The 17,994-nt window shown below is 34.8% G+C and overlaps 1 protein-coding gene across 6 annotated transcripts in view; it reads left to right on the top strand.

The window, feature by feature from the left end:
• TAF2 (TATA-box binding protein associated factor 2) overlaps positions 1–17,994 on the top strand; it is a 96,383-nt gene that overhangs the window by 42,028 nt on the left and 36,361 nt on the right. For all 6 annotated transcript variants that reach the window (XM_023248218.2, XM_023248217.2, XM_023248219.2 and 3 more), the window contains 5 exons: positions 768–908; positions 3,501–3,611; positions 8,224–8,417; positions 9,039–9,178; positions 12,244–12,313. In XM_023248218.2, the coding sequence (XP_023103986.2) occupies positions 768–908; positions 3,501–3,611; positions 8,224–8,417; positions 9,039–9,178; positions 12,244–12,313 (656 nt within the window). The remainder of the gene's footprint in view (positions 1–767; positions 909–3,500; positions 3,612–8,223; positions 8,418–9,038; positions 9,179–12,243; positions 12,314–17,994) is intronic.

Below are 17,994 nucleotides of genomic sequence, written 5' to 3'. Positions count from 1 at the left end.
TGATGATAGGTTCGTTCCCATAAGTGACTCTTCTTCCTCACTGCTGAATCCATTTGTCCAACATCTCAGAAGATTGTAAATGGTTTAGATTCATTTTATTTTTAATGAGAATTATTGAGTAGTTGCATTCCTACATTCTACTCAGATATGTGAGGACAAACATGATATTCTTTGATATAATTTCATTGCTTCTATAAAGATCTTTGTGACTCTTGTGTGCTAAATTCTTAGCAGATCCATGAAGTTATAGACTAAAGTTAATTATAAATCCATTCTTTTCAGACATGATTTTTATATACACTAAAAGTTTCAATAAGATATGGTTTTTGGAAAGCATTCTTGCAGACTATAAATGTTATCACTGTTATTGGCTTATTTTTCAATTAGGCTAGATTTTAAAACCTTATTTAAAATCCTTGGTGATGATTCTATATGGTAGATTTAAAATGTTAGAACTATATTTGCCTAAATGGACAAAGGCAACTTATTCAGACTAGAAGCCATTTGCAAACATATTTTCTTAAAACATAAAAGAATGCTCCAATTTAGAAATTGTAGAAAATAACTATAAGTGTACATAGGAATTTTACGGGGAGGTGAGTTATTTGTTTTGGAAATGGTAATAAAAGCCTTAAAGATATTAAATTTCTGAGAATTGAAATTGTTGAAAACTAATCCAATTGTATTAATAAATTTTAAAAAGCTGTTTTATTTAAAATATGTTTTCAGTGGTGATGGACATTACTTCGTTTTCTAATTATTTGCAGATTGCAAATTCAATGGTAAGCACATGGACAGGACCACCAGCCATGAAGTCACTTTTTACCAGAATGTTTTGTTGTAAAACTTGTCCAAACATTGTGAAAACAAACAACTTTATGAGCTTTCAAAGCTATTTTCTACAGAAGGTACAGTTTACTTTCTTACGATTGTTTTATGCCACTATCTGTATATCTCAGCTTAACTTGGGGACTATTTAAATAACAGGTGTGTTTACTTTTTATAAAAGGTTCTGCCTTTGTTCTTTTGTTTGTTTTTCTTCTTCCAAAATGTTCCCCAAATTTAATTGATTGTTCATAGAATTTATGAGCTGTGTGTAAGTAATTCTGTATCCACATTTATACTGAAGTACATAAAAATGGATAATTTGATTTTTTGGTTGGTTACATGGTGGACCGAGGTATGGGTGAGGCCTTCTAATGGCATTCCTTCTAGAATGTGGACAGCCCTTCTGAGACAGACCAGTACAGTATCCATCTCTGGTTTCAGTCCCAGCTCTGCTCTCAGTTTTCATGAGGACAAGTTTCTTAACCCTTTGAGCCTCAGTTTACTCAGTTGTAAAATTTATATTTTTTAGAATTAAATAAATCAAGTATGTAAAGCATTTTATACTATATTTATCGCATAGTAAATTTTTTATAAATAGTAATCTAGAAAGTCAAAGTGGTGTGATGGTGTCACTATTTTAGGAAGGGATATGGGAATGGAACGGTTGTCAGCATTTGGGCAATTTGCAAATCATTTGTGAAATGTTTTGAGTAATTTAAAGCAATAATGAAGGCAGAGGTGAGATTAAGTAGATCAGACTAGAAGGAAGAGTGAAGTTGAAATAGAAAAAACTAATGAAGCCTATTTAATGATTTTGGTGTTGAAGAGTATGAGAAAGACATGTTGAGGATAAAGCAGTGCTGAGAAAGGGACATTTTGGGTTTGTTTTGTATAAAGGGAGAAGAAACTTGAGGCATGTTTGGCACAGAGAAAGGTATCTTTGGAAAGGGAGAGATGAAATATTCAAGTGGAAGCAAGTCAGCATATAAAAGAGCAGGCGCAGTGTAAATTCTGAAGATACGAGCAGAGGGTGGGACATAGTCGGGAGTTCATTTTAGAAGAGATAAGAACATTCCTTTTTCTGAGGCAGGTGGAAAGCAGACTGAGAGGAAGTGAAATGGTAGATGCTGAGGGGGATATTACGTAAGGTGAGATTTTGTATGATAGAGGCAGAAGTAAAAGATTACCCAGCAACATTGAGACACCTGCTGAGAGTAGAAGTTCCGATATAATTATAGTGAATTTCATCAGCAGAACAGATTCAGAATGAGCCAGGTTTGGGGAAAGCCAGTATTGGTGTAATCAAAGTAGTCTGTGACATCCTGTTATTTTACACAACTGAACATTCTGTACTACTTGTTGCTCAGTTCTCTGTTGCCATTTCACAAATTTGTGGTATGAAAACAAGTTAATTTCTGTGTCTTCCCAATATGTCCCCTCCATTGTGCCATTGTGTGTCTGTATACCTTAGTTTGGTGTTTCATATTGGGAGTTGTGTCCCATTAGTGTGGGGAATGAGATCATTTAGGAAGTTTTGGTTTGTTTGCTTTTTAAATAAAATGGTAGGCAGTATCAGAATGCAGCACATATAATAAACATAAGGGGTTTTTTGGTTTTATTTTTTTAGTTAGTATACGTGACATTTATGTGTGCGTAGACTGGGATGTAAATATATTTCTTACTGTAGGTTGCCATCAAAAACATTGGGAAACTAATGCGTTTAGAACAGTTTATCTTTCACATAATACTTTGAGTGGCAGAAAAGAGAGAGAAAAGATTACTGTCTAAACCAAACTTGAGTCCCAAAAGGGCAGAACAGGCATAGGAAAGGTATTTTTTGGAAAATAAATTATTTTATAGCAATTGTTGTTCTTATAGCATTAACGGTGTCTTTTGTTGCGCTGTTGTAACACTGACTATCCTGTTGCTTCTGGTCCTTCATGCAAGCAAAGGAGCCACCCTCCTATTTGTCCCTCTGTTTGGAAAATTTGACTATCTTGAATCAGATGAGCATAGTCCAGATCTCCTTGCACACTGAGGACTTTGATGACTGTTCAGCTGTGGCTCCATCTTGAGTTTAAATAGTTTTGTTTTACTGGTAAAGGTTACTGCTGTGTGAGTCAGGTTTCACTTCCTTAGAAAAGTTGCCTACAAAAATTTGGAAAGGGGAAACTTAGGCTGGATTTTAGATAATTTACCATTTTTCTTTAGGTTTACAGTGAGGTGGTGCTGCAGAATCAATGTCTCTCGGACTGATGATTGAACTCTACTAACTGTCATAGGCGTTCAGCTGCTGTATCCTTTCATCTTAAAAACGGTTGTGAGGAAAGGAAGCTTTCAGGTCAGCAGCTAGCTAAAATCATCCATCTCGGAAGTAGAGTAGGAGTTGAATAGTAGTCTCTCTGGTGTTAAAACCTCTTCCTTTTCCACTGGATTTATAGGATCTATATTACCTATAGTTTAACAAATGAAGACAAAGGCGCACAGGTGGCAGAGTGCAGTTCCCTTGGTTTGCTTCTCGGCTCTTTGGTTGCAGTGTCCATGTTCTCAGTGGGAGGGGGTGGGAATTAGAAGGGTTGGGTTAGGCTCTATCCAGATATTCCAGTGAATTGTAGTAACGAAAGAGTTAGGTTATATGCTTAAAAAAGTTTGTTTTTGTTTTTGTTTTGTAGACTATGCCAGTTGCAATGGCTTTATTGAGAGATGTTCACAACCTTTGTCCCAAAGAAGTCTTAACGTTCATTTTAGACTTAATCAAGTACAATGACAACAGAAAAAATAAGGTAAGATACTTTAATGAATATTATAAAACCTACCTAGTGATGTTTGATTTTTAAAGAATATTTAGACTGTGAAATCATTGTTGAGTCCATGGTACTTAAAATTTCTACAGTTAGAAACATACAAATGTGATTTATTACAATGACCAGTGGAAAACAACCCAAGATTAGTTTTTTGGGTTTTTTTTTTGTTGTTGTTTTTTTAATGTTCCTCATACCTGTTATAAGATGGAGCTATTAGTGTATCAAATTTAAGGGAGCCAAGTAAAACTTGCTTTGGTGAAGTCTGACAACCCAATTTTATTTTTATTCCTTTTTTCTTTTACCATGGGATGCACAGAAAACAGTTTCCTCTTGGAATAACTTGTTCATTGATGAATTTAACTCTTTTGTTTTTTTACCACAGTATGTGTTTATTTATTTATTTGCAAACAGCTATTGAGTGCTATTCATTTTATCTTGTTATTATAACAATCAGCAAATGTTTTTGAGGCTATATGCTATGCTAGGCAGTGTACTGTGTTTAAATAGAAGGAAGAGATGGTAAGTGCTGTCCAGAATTTTATTTATTCATTAAATATCTAGTGATCAACTGCTGTATATCCCAGTCTGATTCTGGACCCTCACAGATTCCACCTGATGGAGAAATCAGACAAGTAAAACAGCAACAGTCATCCATAGTGGAAATACATATACACAGTTTTCTAGGAGAATTCGGTTTTCTGGTACCTTCCAAGGCTATAGAGAGAATGACTCATGGAAGTTTTATATGTAAGTGATGACCCTCAAACTGAGTCATAAAGATGAATAGGATTTTTCCCAGTCTGTGAATGGGGACAGTCTTGGAAGGTTATTCTAGGAAGAGGGAACAGGATATATAAACATGTATCTGGTAGGATAAGTCAAATTCATGGAAAGTTTAAGGAGACATTACAAGAGTAAAGAAAAAGTGATAAGTATGTTTATTAAAAATGGTGATTATTAACGAAAGTCAAGAAGACCAATTTTTCCTCAGCATAGTAGAATAACAAAGATTTAAGCTAAAAAGAATCTTTAAAAAAATCAGTGCTTTAAAAGTACATTATAATTGATAGACTTTTTCTTTCCATTTTTGAATACTGTTAAAAAAATTTTGTAAGATTTGTTCCTAGTCTACTGATTTGTTTTGACTTGTCATTTATAACATTCCTTTCTTCTGCACATGAATTTCTTTTACTGAAGATACAAGGTTAGGATTTTGGATGATATCAAATCAGATTATATTAAGATGGAATGGAGAAATACTTTGTGCATTTGTTTATGTCAGTTTTCTTGTTTTGGGGGTGTTTATGTAATTTAAATCATGGTGGCCCCAGTACAGTACTTGTACTTTGTGAAGTGATTTCACTTACCTTAATTCTTTTAAACCTTACTTATTCTGTAGTTGGCAAATGAAAGCAAACCACAGAGGTCGAGAGTCTTAAGATTACACAGCAAGTATAATCTGGGAATTGTGCTATGTGCTGCTGTTGCCCATCTGTGTGGTGATCTTTTTAGTATACCGTGCTGTTTTACATGATGCAATCATATATGTCATTAATGATTTTTTAAGGTGCAGCATAGTGATAGATTACTAAACTTTATACTTCATTATTTTTCACAGAACAGTGTAAGACTCAATCTGTTTTAATCTTGAGCAGGCTAATCAGGTGTTATGGTTAGTGGCAATAAATTAAGATTAGCATCAGATGTGTGAGATAGATACTATTATCTCAATTTACATGTGAGGAGATAGAAGCTAATAAAGATTTACTTAGGGTAATAGGTCACATGTGTGGCAGAACCAGGAGTTGAACCAGGAGTTAAACCCAGATCTGTCTGATATCAAAACTTACTCTGTTAAAAATTGCGGTTGGGAAAAAAAGACTTGGTTGTCATTTAAAGATCTATAGATTAATGGATTAAAATTTAAGAACAGTTGCGATTAGATGGATCCCTAAGAATATTGCATCAATCATTTTATCTGTTTTTTAAAGCACCTCACTTCCTACCACAAATGATTTATTACTGAGGGCTTTGGTTAAGGATTTGTTTTTTTTTAAGTTTCACTACATAGATATAAAATTTTAAAAGTGCATGAGAAGAAATGACAGGGTTTCTACAAGTAAAATTAGAGATACAAAACATTAAATGCCAAAAAGAAGTTGAGAGTCGGGGCGGCGGGGGGGAAATATTTAAAAAAATTTTTCAACATCTCATTAATTGGCAGAACACAAAATTCAGTATTCCGGATGAGTTAGTTTTCAAGAAGACTAAAATTTAATCCCTTTGAAGCCTAGTTATTAGCCATTTTATATGATAATCTTTTCTGCATATATTCGTATTTCTCATAAATCACATGCTTCTGAAATTTCTGTTTTTTCAAGTGTGGTACACAGAAATGGGTTGAACTATTCCTGATTCCAAAGAGTCATTGTTAACATCGACAGTCTTTGCTGTAACACACTGATATTGATGCCTTCGGGTTTTTTTTTGTTTTTTAAGGAATTTTTGCTGTATTTGAATGTCTGCTGCCCCATGTATGTTCTACATATTACTTCTTCTTCCTCATCTCTTAAAACCTTGAGGTGATCAGATTATCTCGCTTGTTCAATTAAGATTATAGTAGCTGTGAGAATTGGATGTGGTCTGAGGAATAAATGTTAAATCTTGGTTTTCCTACTTCACCCACGCTTCCATGTCATTTTTAGTTTGTAAGTTATTTCTGTGATCTGAATACTTTGGTCAGAAACAGCAGTTAAATAAATGGGCTCCTGCTTGGTTGGCAAAGTAGTTATCAGAGGTAACAACGAAGCGATCAGAATACTTGAAGAAAATGTATAAATATAATTTGAATAATCTCTGAATAGAAATGGTCTTTCGGGGTGGGGTGCCTGAGTGGGTCAGTTGGTTGAGTGTCATGATCTTGTGGTCTGTGAGTTCAAGCCCCGCTTCAGGCTCTGTGCTGACAGCTCAGAGCCTGGAGCCTGCTTCACATTCTGTGTCTCCCTCTCTCTCTGCCCCTCCCCTGCTCATGTTGTGTCTCTCTCCCTCTTTCTCTGTCAAAAATAAACGTTAAAAAAAAATTTTTTTTTTAAAAAGAAAGAAATCGTCTTTCAGAATTTGAAACAAGGCTTAGAACCTGGAAAATAAAAAGTTGATAAATGCAAAATGTTAAAATTAGCATGACATAAGTCCATGACTGTTTTCTCTGGCCCTGGAGGAAAGAAATAGGACTTAGAGACTGAAGCTTCAGTGATTAATTTTGCAGTCATTAAAATGATTTGAAAACAAAACTTTGTTCAGAGTGAACAGGTGTGGAGTATTTTTTTTGTTGTTGTTGTTGTTTATTTTATTTTTTTGCCCAGTATCTAAACACAGAATGTGTAGGGATTCTGTCATTACATATGTCCCTGTGGCCTTCTGGCTCCATGGTGGAAGTCACAGGGGCAGTTGTTCCTCTTCTGTCTCCTGGTAGCTTGCGTTGCCACAGCATACTCCCAACACTGATGATAAAATTGAATTTGCTTGCTCCATATTCAAATTCCTAGGCTAAAGTATCTGATTTGCTGAGTTTAAATCAAGCTACACCCAGATTGCCTTTCAATACATTGCTTCTCTGGGAATTGACTGGGATATGGATTTAGAAATTAGTATTTTTTGGATGGTTGTCCTGTTTCTCTGCCTTCTCTTGCTAGAACTCGCATTTGTATGTCTTCTACATCAGCCCTCTACTTTCCTTTTCTCTCTACTTTAGATCTGCCTTTTGCTTAGAATTTCAGGAGTTTTTTTTCCCACTGTTATATTCCAATTTACTTTGATTCTGAATCTCTGCATATTTCTTTCTTTTTAAAATATGTTATGCTATTGCAGGGCGCCTGGGTGGCTTAGTCCCTTAAGCGCCTGACTTCGGCTCAGGTCATGATTTCACTGTTCAGGAGTTTGAGACCCGTGTTGGGCTCTGTGCCGACAGCTTGCTTCGGATTCTGTGTCTCCTTCTGCTCCTCCCCAACTCATGCTCTGTCTCTGCCTCTGTCTGTCTCTCAAAAGTAAATAAGCAATAAAAACATTTAAAATATGTTATGCTATTGGAAGGCATACCATTAGTTATTTCTCAAATGATGTTCATGATAGTTTTGGGATTTTTTTTTCCCTTCTTTTCCTTGCAAACTCTTTTTCCACTAAGTTATTTCTTACCTTTTGTTTGTTCTGGTCTTTCTTTTTTATGTTGATGCTTTCCTAATACCTGGTGATCCTTGATTATAAATTTATACATAAGAGTAGAGTTAATAGCTGATTTCAAGTTCTGTGTTACCAGTAGCATTCGTGGAGCGTTGTCTTCCTTGTAGAGGAATCTAGCTAGGTGACTGTAAGAGTGCCTCACATGTGGCAAACACTAGTTGAGTAAACTAATGTATTACTAATTAGTGAGTCTCTTTCACTCTTTCTCCCAACGTACAACTACACAAAAGGCATAAATAATTCCCAGAGAACTTGCTTGTCTTTTCAGATAAGTTACGTTCTGAAGTTGTAAATATTTTATTAATTTTTGAACAGAAGTGTGAATTTTGTTTTCTCGTGATCATTTTTGGCTTAGTTTTCAGATAATTATTATCGTGCAGAAATGATTGATGCCCTTGCCAACTCTGTTACGCCTGCAGTCAGTGTGAATAATGAAGTTCGAACTTTGGACAACTTAAATCCAGATGTGCGACTTATTCTTGAAGAAATCACCAGGTTTTTGAATATGGAAAAACTTCTTCCAAGTTATAGACATACTATCACTGTCAGGTATGATGAAAGTTACTTGCTTTTATAACTATAAGAGAAATTTATTCTCATTGTAGGAACTTAGGATATAAAAGAAAATTAAAATGCTATATGATTGTACCATCACAGATTATTACTGTTTTGGAGAATAGCCTTCTAAAATTTTCCTCTTGTAACTAAATACATTTTTTAATTATGTGACAGATGTTGTATATGTAGTTTTTGAATTATATCATAAACACTTTGTCATGTCTTCAGAAGTTCTTCATAAGCATTATTTTGGATGTCTGCATACTCTTTTTATCCCGTTGGATATAGTATAAACATCTCTGTTGTTAAGCTTATTTAGATGCCTTTTCACTTCTGTCAACTTGTTAATAAATGGCTATCAAAAAATTCTATTTTTTTAGGAGTTTGCTAAAAAGTTGATTCACTGGTTCAGACATCACCACCAGTTCTCACTTTCCATATATGTTATCGACTAAATTACTGCAAAAAATTAATGCTACAAAATTTAAAAAGATGGATTCAAATCATATCAGTGTTTCAGTTTACTGTTAGAGATTAATTCCTAATGCCTGGGAAATAAGTTTGATACAAAATACTTTTATAAAAATTAACTGTAAATACTATGTTTCCTAGTTGTTTGAGAGCCATAAGAGTGCTTCAGAAGAATGGACATGTGCCAAGTGATCCCGCTCTTTTTAAGTCTTATGCCGAGTATGGACACTTTGTGGACATTAGGATAGCAGCTTTGGAAGCAGTTGTTGATTATACTAAAGGTAATGCTTTAGAAATATATGCTCAGGGTCCTTGAGTGGCTCTGTCAGTTAAGCATCTGCCTTCAGCTCGGGACATGGTATCACAGTTCCTGAGTTCAAGCCCTGCATTGGGCTCTCTGCTGGCAGCACAGAACTTGCTTTGGATCCTCTGTCTCCCCCACTGCCCCCCTTTCTGTCCCTACCCAGTTCATTCTCTCTCTCTCTCTCTCTCTCTCTCTCTCTCTCTCTCTAAATAAATAAATGTGTGTGTGTGGTGTGTGTGTGTGTGTGTATGTATATGCTCATATCATTTCAGAAATGTTTACTATTTAAAGCTGTCTTCATTATTGGGGTTGCATATTACAAACAATATGAGATATTTAAATTTTAAATTGAAAGAATTTTTGATAAATGTAGAACTTTTATAAGAATAAGTGATAGAAAATAATAAAATTACAGATATCTTTGGTCTTTTAAGAAATTAGTGTATCATTCTGTAGGTTTAATTCCATGTTATTAAACTAGAAGAAGATTTGGAGGAAATTTCTAATTAAGCACTCAAGAAAACATCTTGTGCCTTTCAAAAGTTTGTGAAAGTAGAACAAGGTACGTACACAGAAGTCTCCATAGGGGGATTAGGCAAGGCTTTGTGAAGTTGAAGAAAACATAAGACCAAAAAATGAATAAAACAATATTATATATCCAAAACATTTAAAAAGATACAGGGCAGAAAAATAAAGAGATGAAAATATTAAAAATAAGTCATAAAGAATAGAGCGAGTAGAAGAAAAGCAATAATCCAAAAAATAATAGAGTACTAAGAAAGGGTATGAATGAAACTTCCTAAGCCAGAGTCTGATAAAATTTAAAATTTGAAGGTTAGGGAAAGAATGTGTAAGTTCTTAGGAATATCAGAACTCAGTTATTATATAGGATAAAAGAATAATGTAACCTGTGACTTCTTCACAATATGAAGAGTTCAAAAGACCATAAACAGCTAACATAATGTTTAGGGAAAACTGCAATCCTGCATTCTCTTTTTTGCCCAATTGTTACTCACGTAGACTTAGATTAAAGACTTAGATGTACATCTCCTATGTAACATTCTTAAAATTCCCAGAGAATTCCCAGCTGACCTGGAAGTGAATCACATTATAACTCAAGATTGGTGAAAGTGTGAAATGTGACTATGCCTGTAAAATAAAGAACTGAGCCTAGGGGCGCCTGGGTGGCTCAGTCGGTTAAGTGTCCGACTTCACCTCAGGTCATGATCTCACAGTCCGTGAGTTCAAGCCCTGCGTCGGGCTCTGTGCTAACTGCTGAGAGCCTGGAGCCTGTTTCAGATTCTGTGTCTCCCTCTCTCTCTGACCCTCCCCCGTTCGTGCTCTGTCTCTGTCTCAAAAATAAATAAACGTTAAAAAAAAATTAAAAAAAAAAAAAAAAGAACTGAGCCTAAATATTTGTTAACATGGTTGGACAATTTAATGGAAACTTCAAAAATAATTCCTTAAAAACAACATGCAAATATAAGAAATATGTCATTTTAATTTACATCTAGAATTTCAGATATTGCACCTAAATATGGGAAGAGTAAAGAAGGTAGAGTGTGTTGTACTTCTCATCTGACTATGGAAAGAGAAGGAGTGGTTAATTTTAACATGTTAATAGAAGAAATATACTCAAATTTTTATAATTTTTTTGTAAATTTCAGAAGTATGTGTATAGTCAAATTATAAAAGGGTAAGAACAAAGTGTGTATCTTATATATGTTGAGCTAAGTTCAGAAAGGACGGTCATTTGTTCTTTTTATTGAGGGTTAAAATAATTCTTTCTTTTAAGAAGTGGTGAAAAACAGTGATCCTCTATCCCTCTATCAATCTTCAGTTTTGATTTGACATTTTACCAATTTGTGAAATCTAGAAGTTCTGAGATTTACCAAATATGCCAGTATTTCCAACCTTCTTTCCTAAGGGACATGAGTGATGTTTACTGTCAAATAACTACAAAGATTTCATGCATTAGTACTACCTGAAATGAAATAGAATGCTAATATTGTCATTTCCAAAAGAATGCTAAGTCAATAAGTACTTAATTGAGAAGTGCTTTGGTGTTATCCATGAATCTAGATCATTAGAAAGTAAAAAAATGGAAGATATTAGAAATAAAATTCTGATAATAAAGCTTTTCAAATCATAAAAGCATAACTTGTTGAAAAGGTGAATGGAAATAGCTAACGAATGACTTTATTGAGGTATATTTATAGCACGATTTTATGTTATATTGAAAAGTTAAGGCTGCTCTTTAGTCTCAAGTGAAAGAAACCACTTGGGTAAAAACAGCTTTTCATATTGTATCCTGTAATATAGTTGAGGTGCCATTGGGTATCAAGTTTCCCTATAATTTGATTTAAACATCTAGAAACACAGTTTTATTTAAACATATTTTTCCATTTAGAATTGCTCATCTTTAATTTAGGGTTTTTAATATAATTTGCTTTATCTTCTACTTGTCATTGATTTGAACATTAGTGAAAAATATGCACTTGGTTCTGTTTTACGTTTTGGCTATATGAATGAATGAAATTTACAAAGTGACTTTTCCTACGGAAAATGTAAGAAGTTGTAGTACAGCTTTCAACTCTGAAGACGTCTAAGGCATAGCCCTAAATATTAAGTGTAAATTCCCTCCTTGTCCCTTACTATTTCATTTGTTATAATTAGAAGCAAATATATTTCTTAAGTTAGAGAAAGACAAATACATGATTTCACTCATGTGGACTTTAAGAAGCAAAACCGATGAACATAGGGGAGGGAAAGGAAAAATAAGATAAAAACAGGGAGCAAACCATAAGGAGAACAAACTGTGGGTTGCTGGAGGGGAGGGGTGTGGGGGATGGGCTAAATAGGTGATGGGCATTAAGGAGGACACTTGTTGGGATGAGTACTGGGCATTGTATGTAAGGGATAAATCACTAAATTCTACTCCTTAAACCGTTACTACCCTATCTGTTAACTAACTTACTAACTTGGATTTAAATTAAATAAAAATAATAAATAAATAAAATATTTCTTTATTTTTATTTTCAGTGGACCGGAGTTACGAAGAACTGCAATGGCTACTTAATATGATTCAGAATGACCCTGTCCCCTATGTAAGGTTAGTTTTTGTGCTATAGTATTTTGATTTTACAAGTCCTAAAGTAAATTGAATAATTTTGGAAGATTATATATGAACAAAACAAGTTTTTATTATTTTCAAAAATAGAGGAATACGTTATTCATTTATTAATGTCTTTTTTATGTGTTTTTTTTTAATTAGATATGCTTTTGGAAAGACATTTTTAAAAACACGATTTGTTTCCTCTTTTTTTTTTAATGTTTATTTTTTGAGAGAGAGAGAATGAGCATGAGCAGGGGAGGGGCAGAGAGAGAGAGGGAGACACAGAATTCCAAGCAGGCTCCAGTCTCTGAGCTGTCAGTACAGAGCCCGACATGCGGCTTGAACTCACAAACTATGAGATCATGACCTGAGCTGAAGTCAGAGGCTTAACTGACTGAGCCACCCAAGCACCCCCAAAAATATATTGTTAATAAAGTTTATTCCCTGCAATTTTACATACAACTTCTATTATAATTTAAAGAAAAGCTTATATAGCAGTTTGTACTGTACATGGTATATCCCTTATGTGCTGATTGATTCAGTCTGTTTTAAAAGTGAGAAAAGTGTCTTGGTGTATTTCATTTGTTCCTTTCTATCTCATATAAATCTCAATTTTTATTACATAGACTTAGTATTTAAAAAGTATAATATAATATTTAAAATTTAGAAAATAAGGGAAAATAGAAGAAAATCCCAGTCCTGACATAATAGCAGTTTTCATTTTTGTCTTTCTTCTAGTCTTCATTGTCTTTACTTCTGCTGCTTTTGCAAAGTAGGATGTTCATAGTATATTTGAATAGGATTAAATTTTTGACCATGTCTGTCTTCCTTTCTCTGTACATGTTAGGCATGTAAATTTTTGTTCATTTGTTTTAAGATTATGACTTCATAAAATAAAATTTGAGTCATTGAGAGTAATTTAGATTATAGTCCTTCCAGTTAAGCTGCTCTTTTTTTTTTAAGTTTATTTATTTATTTTGAGAGAGAGGGAGAGAGAGAATCCCAAGCAGGCTCTGCACCATCAGTGCAGATGCCTGGCATGGGGCTCACCAACCATGAGATCATGACGTGAGCTGAGATCAAGAGTCAGAGGCTAACCAACTGAGCCACCCAGGTGCCCTACAGTCCCTCCAGTTAGAAACAAGAGCATAGACCTAGAGATGTTAATTATCTTCCTCAACTTTACATATAGGTTGGCAGAGAGTTTTCTTTTAAAAAGTCAAACTGCTTTCTAACCTCACTGAATTGCATCTGGGCATGAGGAGTCCATACTAAGAGATTACAGCTCCCTAACAAAGACATTGTCTTTACCAACAGTTGTTTTTCAAGTTGGTTGTAACAGTGAGTTCTTGGTTAAGTCACCTTATTCAGTGGTTTATGTTTTACATTTCCCTTCCCACTTCCCTTCTCTCTTCCCTCCCCTCTTTCTTCCCTAACCCCAACCCAACCCTAACTATTTCAGATGCTTATTATATACATATCTTTGTATGAAGTTTTGCTGTTAATTATTTCATAGTTCTTGATTTGTGATGTAAATTGTAATTTAAGTGATTTTTCCTTGTGATTGAGGTGTACTAAAAGGTAAGGTTGACATGGACAAAAATACTCATCCATTCTAAGGTACATATTTATATAATAAATAAAAAAGAGGATAAGCCAGAAACCAGCCTCATCTCTTATCTGACAGAGTTCATGCATTTGAAAATTTATAAGATCCTATTGATAGCAGGTAGGAACAGAACTTATAAATACAGTATAAACAAAGCTCATCATGTATTCATTTCTGTTTTCAGTTCACAACATCAGAACTAACATTAAAGCGTGTATTTCTGAGATCAGGGAATTATGTTTTGAAGACCATTTTTAGCAGATTATAATGCTATGTAATATTTAAAGTTGCCCTATTGTTAAATTATATGCTATGTGATTTAAATGATTGCTTTTGAAATACTGTTGTGAAACAGTGAAGAGCACTGTATTTATAATCTGAACTGAAAATCTGTTTAAAAATGTATTTCATGATTATATTTGACATTTTTCTTTTTAGTTGATGTGATTCATTTATGTCATCAGTAGGGAACCTCTTAGCCTGTACTTAATATCATATAGTCTGTAGTTACATTCTAGTTAAAAAATTCAGCACTTCTTTGAAAAAATCTTCAATGTTAATGGTCAGAGGATAGAAGTGTTACCATGTGGCAGTTAATGTATGTGTGTATTTTTTGGTATCTTGGGACATCTGTCTATATTTTTGTGTTTTCTTCTGTGTTTTTTATTTTGTTTTTTAATTTATTTATTTTGGGAGAGAGAGAGAGCGCACATGCACACGAGCAGGGGAGAGGCAGAGAGAGCATCCCAAGTGGGCTGTGCAGTGTGCATTTTGAGAGAGAGGGAGCATTGTCTGAAGTAGGGCTCAAACTCATGAACTGTGACATCATGACCTGAACCGAAGTCAAGACTCAGCTTAACCAACTGAGCCACCCAGCAGGCACCCCATCTTCTGTGTGTTTTACACTTTGAATAGGAACTCTATCCTTTTTTCTTTGTTCCCATCATTACTCTTTCTCTCTTTTTCTTTCTTTCTTTCTTTCTTTCTTTCTTTCTTTCTTTCTTTCTTTCTTTCTTTCTTTCTTTCTTTCTTTCTTTCTTTTAGATATAATTGACATAACGTTATGTTGGTTTGGGCATATAACATAATGATTCGATATTAGTAAATATTGGGAAATGATCACCATAATAAGTTAACTGCCGTCACTGTACATAGTTACACATTTTTTTTCTTGTGATGAGAACGTTTAAGATCTACTCTCTTAACTTTCAAATATGCAACACAGTATTAACTATTGTCACCATGCTGTATAATACATCTTTATGACTTACAACTGGAGGTTTGTACTCTGATCTGCTTCATCCATTTTACCTCCCTTCACCCTGCAACCACCAATCTGTTGTATTTTTCTTTAACTCGGTAAGTAACCATAATACAGATCTGCTATGTTCTGCCATATTTATCGGATAGAATTATTAAAGATAGGTAGGGGCTCCTGGGTGGCCCCATGAGTGAAACGTTCAGCTTTGGCTCAGGTCATGATCTCATGATTCGCGAGTTCAAGCCTGGTGTCAGGCTCTGCACTGCTTTCTTTCTTTCCCGCTTTCTTCCCTGCTTATACTCTCTCTCTCTCTCTCTCTCTCTCTCTCTCTCTCTCTCTCTCTCTCTCTCAAAATAAATAAAGATTTAAAAAATTTTTTTAATAGGTAAATTTTTTTTTTAATTTAAATTTTTTCTCTTAAAATCAGTGGCATTACTCTCTCCTACCCCAAACACAGCATTTTGTTTTTATGGTCCTTGGTTGATTTTTTTTTTTTTAAATTTTTTTTTTTTCAACGTTTATTTATTTTTGGGACAGAGAGAGACAGAGCATGAACGGGGGAGGGGCAGAGAGAGAGGGAGACACAGAATCGGAAACAGGCTCCAGGTTCCGAGCCATCAGCCCAGAGCCCGACGCGGGGCTCAAACTCACGGACCGCGAGATCGTGACCTGGCTGAAGTCGGACGCTTAACTGACTGCGCCACCCAGGCGCCCCGGCCCTTGGTTGATTTTTAAACTCCTAATGATAAAATGGCCTTCAGTGAGAATTAAATTTTAAAAATGTATGTTGATTTTCTCTGTCATTATTATCATATATATCAGAATTACTGGTTTTGGTAGAATTAGATAAAACTGAAGAATTCTGGGGTGAAACCTTAAAGTCTGGAGGAAAAAAACCCCAGATTACCTGTAATTACTCCTTGATGCTTTAGAGGTGAACGTGAATATTGTTTCTACAAGGATGCATCTTTGATTCCCTGTACTAGGTAATGTCCCTCAAGTCATGATTGCTCATAAAATCCTACAGTTCTTCCTAACCTTAAGTAAAGAAATACTTGCTATATATGTGTTAATTTTATAGCTGGAAATCTTTGATTATCTTTGCCGCATGGGAATAGAAGTTCCAAAAAAACAGAGACCATGTTTCCTTTGGTCTCTGTTCTAGAACATAAGCATGGTGCCTTATATACATTTGATTCAGTACGTGTTAAACAAGTGATTGGATGCAATTTTTTACTATTTCCTCTAATCATACAGTTGGCTTTTTTCTAATCATATGTTTGTTTAAATGACGTCATATGTTAAAGAGAAGTGCTTTTATCTCTGTGTTGACAACTGTATATAGAAAAAAGCTTTAAGGTGTTTATTTTGAATTGTGTGGGGAAGTTCTCAGTCTTTCATGTTAGTTTGATGTTTGATGTTTTTATTTTTTTAATTTAAATCCAAGTTAGTTAACATACAGTGTAATAATGATTTCAGGAGTAGAATTTAGTGATTCATCACTTACATCTAACACCCAGTGCTCATCCCAGCAAGTGTCCTCCTTAATGCCCCTCACCCGTTTAGCCCATCCTCCTACCTAGCACCTCTCCAGCAACGCTGTTTGTTCTCTGTATTTAAGAGTCTCTTATGGTTTGTCTTCCTCTCTGCTTTTATATTATTTTTGCTTCCCTTCCCTTATGTTCATCTGTTTTGTTTCTTAAATTCCACATATGAGTGAAATTATATACTTGCCTTTCTCTAACTGACCTACTTCATTTTGCTTAGCATAATAATACTCTACTTCCATCCACGTTATTACAGATGGCAAGATTTCATTCTTTTTTTTAGCTGAGTAATATTCCATTATATGTATGTATGTGTATGTACTTATGTATGTTTACACATACACACATACCAAATCTTTATCCATTCATCCATCGATGGACATTTGGGCTCTGTCCATACTTCGACTATTGTTGATAGTACTGCTATAAACATTGGGGTTCATGTGCCCCTTCAAATCAGCAGTCCTGTATCCTTTGGATAAATACCTAGCAGTGCAATTGCTGGGTTTTCGGGTAGTTCTATTTTTAATTTTTTGAGGAACCTCCGTACTGTTTGTCAGAGTGGCTGCACCAGTTTGTGTTCCCATCAGCAGTGCAAAAGGGTTCCTCTTTTTCCACATCCTCACCAACATCTGTTGTTGCCTGAGTTGCTCATTTTAGCCATTCTGACAGGTGTGAGGTGGTATTTGATTTGGTTTTGATTTGGATTTCCCTGATGAGTGATGTTGAGCATTTTTTCATATGTCTTTTAGCCATCTGGATGTCTTCTTTGGGCAAGTGTCTATTCGTATCTTCTGCCCATTTCTTCACTGGATTATATGTTTTTGAGGTGTTGAGTTTGATAAGTTCTTTATAGATTTTGGATACTAGCCCTTTATCTGATATGTCATTTGCAAATGTCTTCTCCCATTCTGTCGGCTGCCTTTAGTTTTGCTGATTGTTTCCTTCGCTCTGCAAAAGCATTTTATCTTGATGGGGTTCCAATAGTTCATTTTTGCTTTTGTTTCCTTGCCTCTGGAGATATATCAAGTAAGAAGTTGCTGCATCCAAGGTCAGAGAGGTTGTTGCCTGTTTTCTCCTCTAGGATTTTGACGGTTTCCTGTCTTACATTTAGGTCTTTCATCTAAGAACCTAAGAAAGTGGTCCAGCTTCATTCTTCTGCATGTCGCTGTACAGTTTTCCCAACACCTCTTGCTGAAGAGGCTTTTTTCCATTGGATATTCTTTCCTGCTTTGTCAAAGATTAGTTGGCCATACATTTG

The sequence above is a fragment of the Felis catus genome, chromosome F2 (genome assembly GCF_018350175.1).
Source record: "Felis catus isolate Fca126 chromosome F2, F.catus_Fca126_mat1.0, whole genome shotgun sequence".
NCBI classification, from domain to species: Eukaryota; Metazoa; Chordata; class Mammalia; order Carnivora; family Felidae; genus Felis; species Felis catus.
The sequence above is the reverse complement of the archived record's forward strand: the minus strand, read 5'-3'. Positions and strand labels throughout refer to the sequence as shown.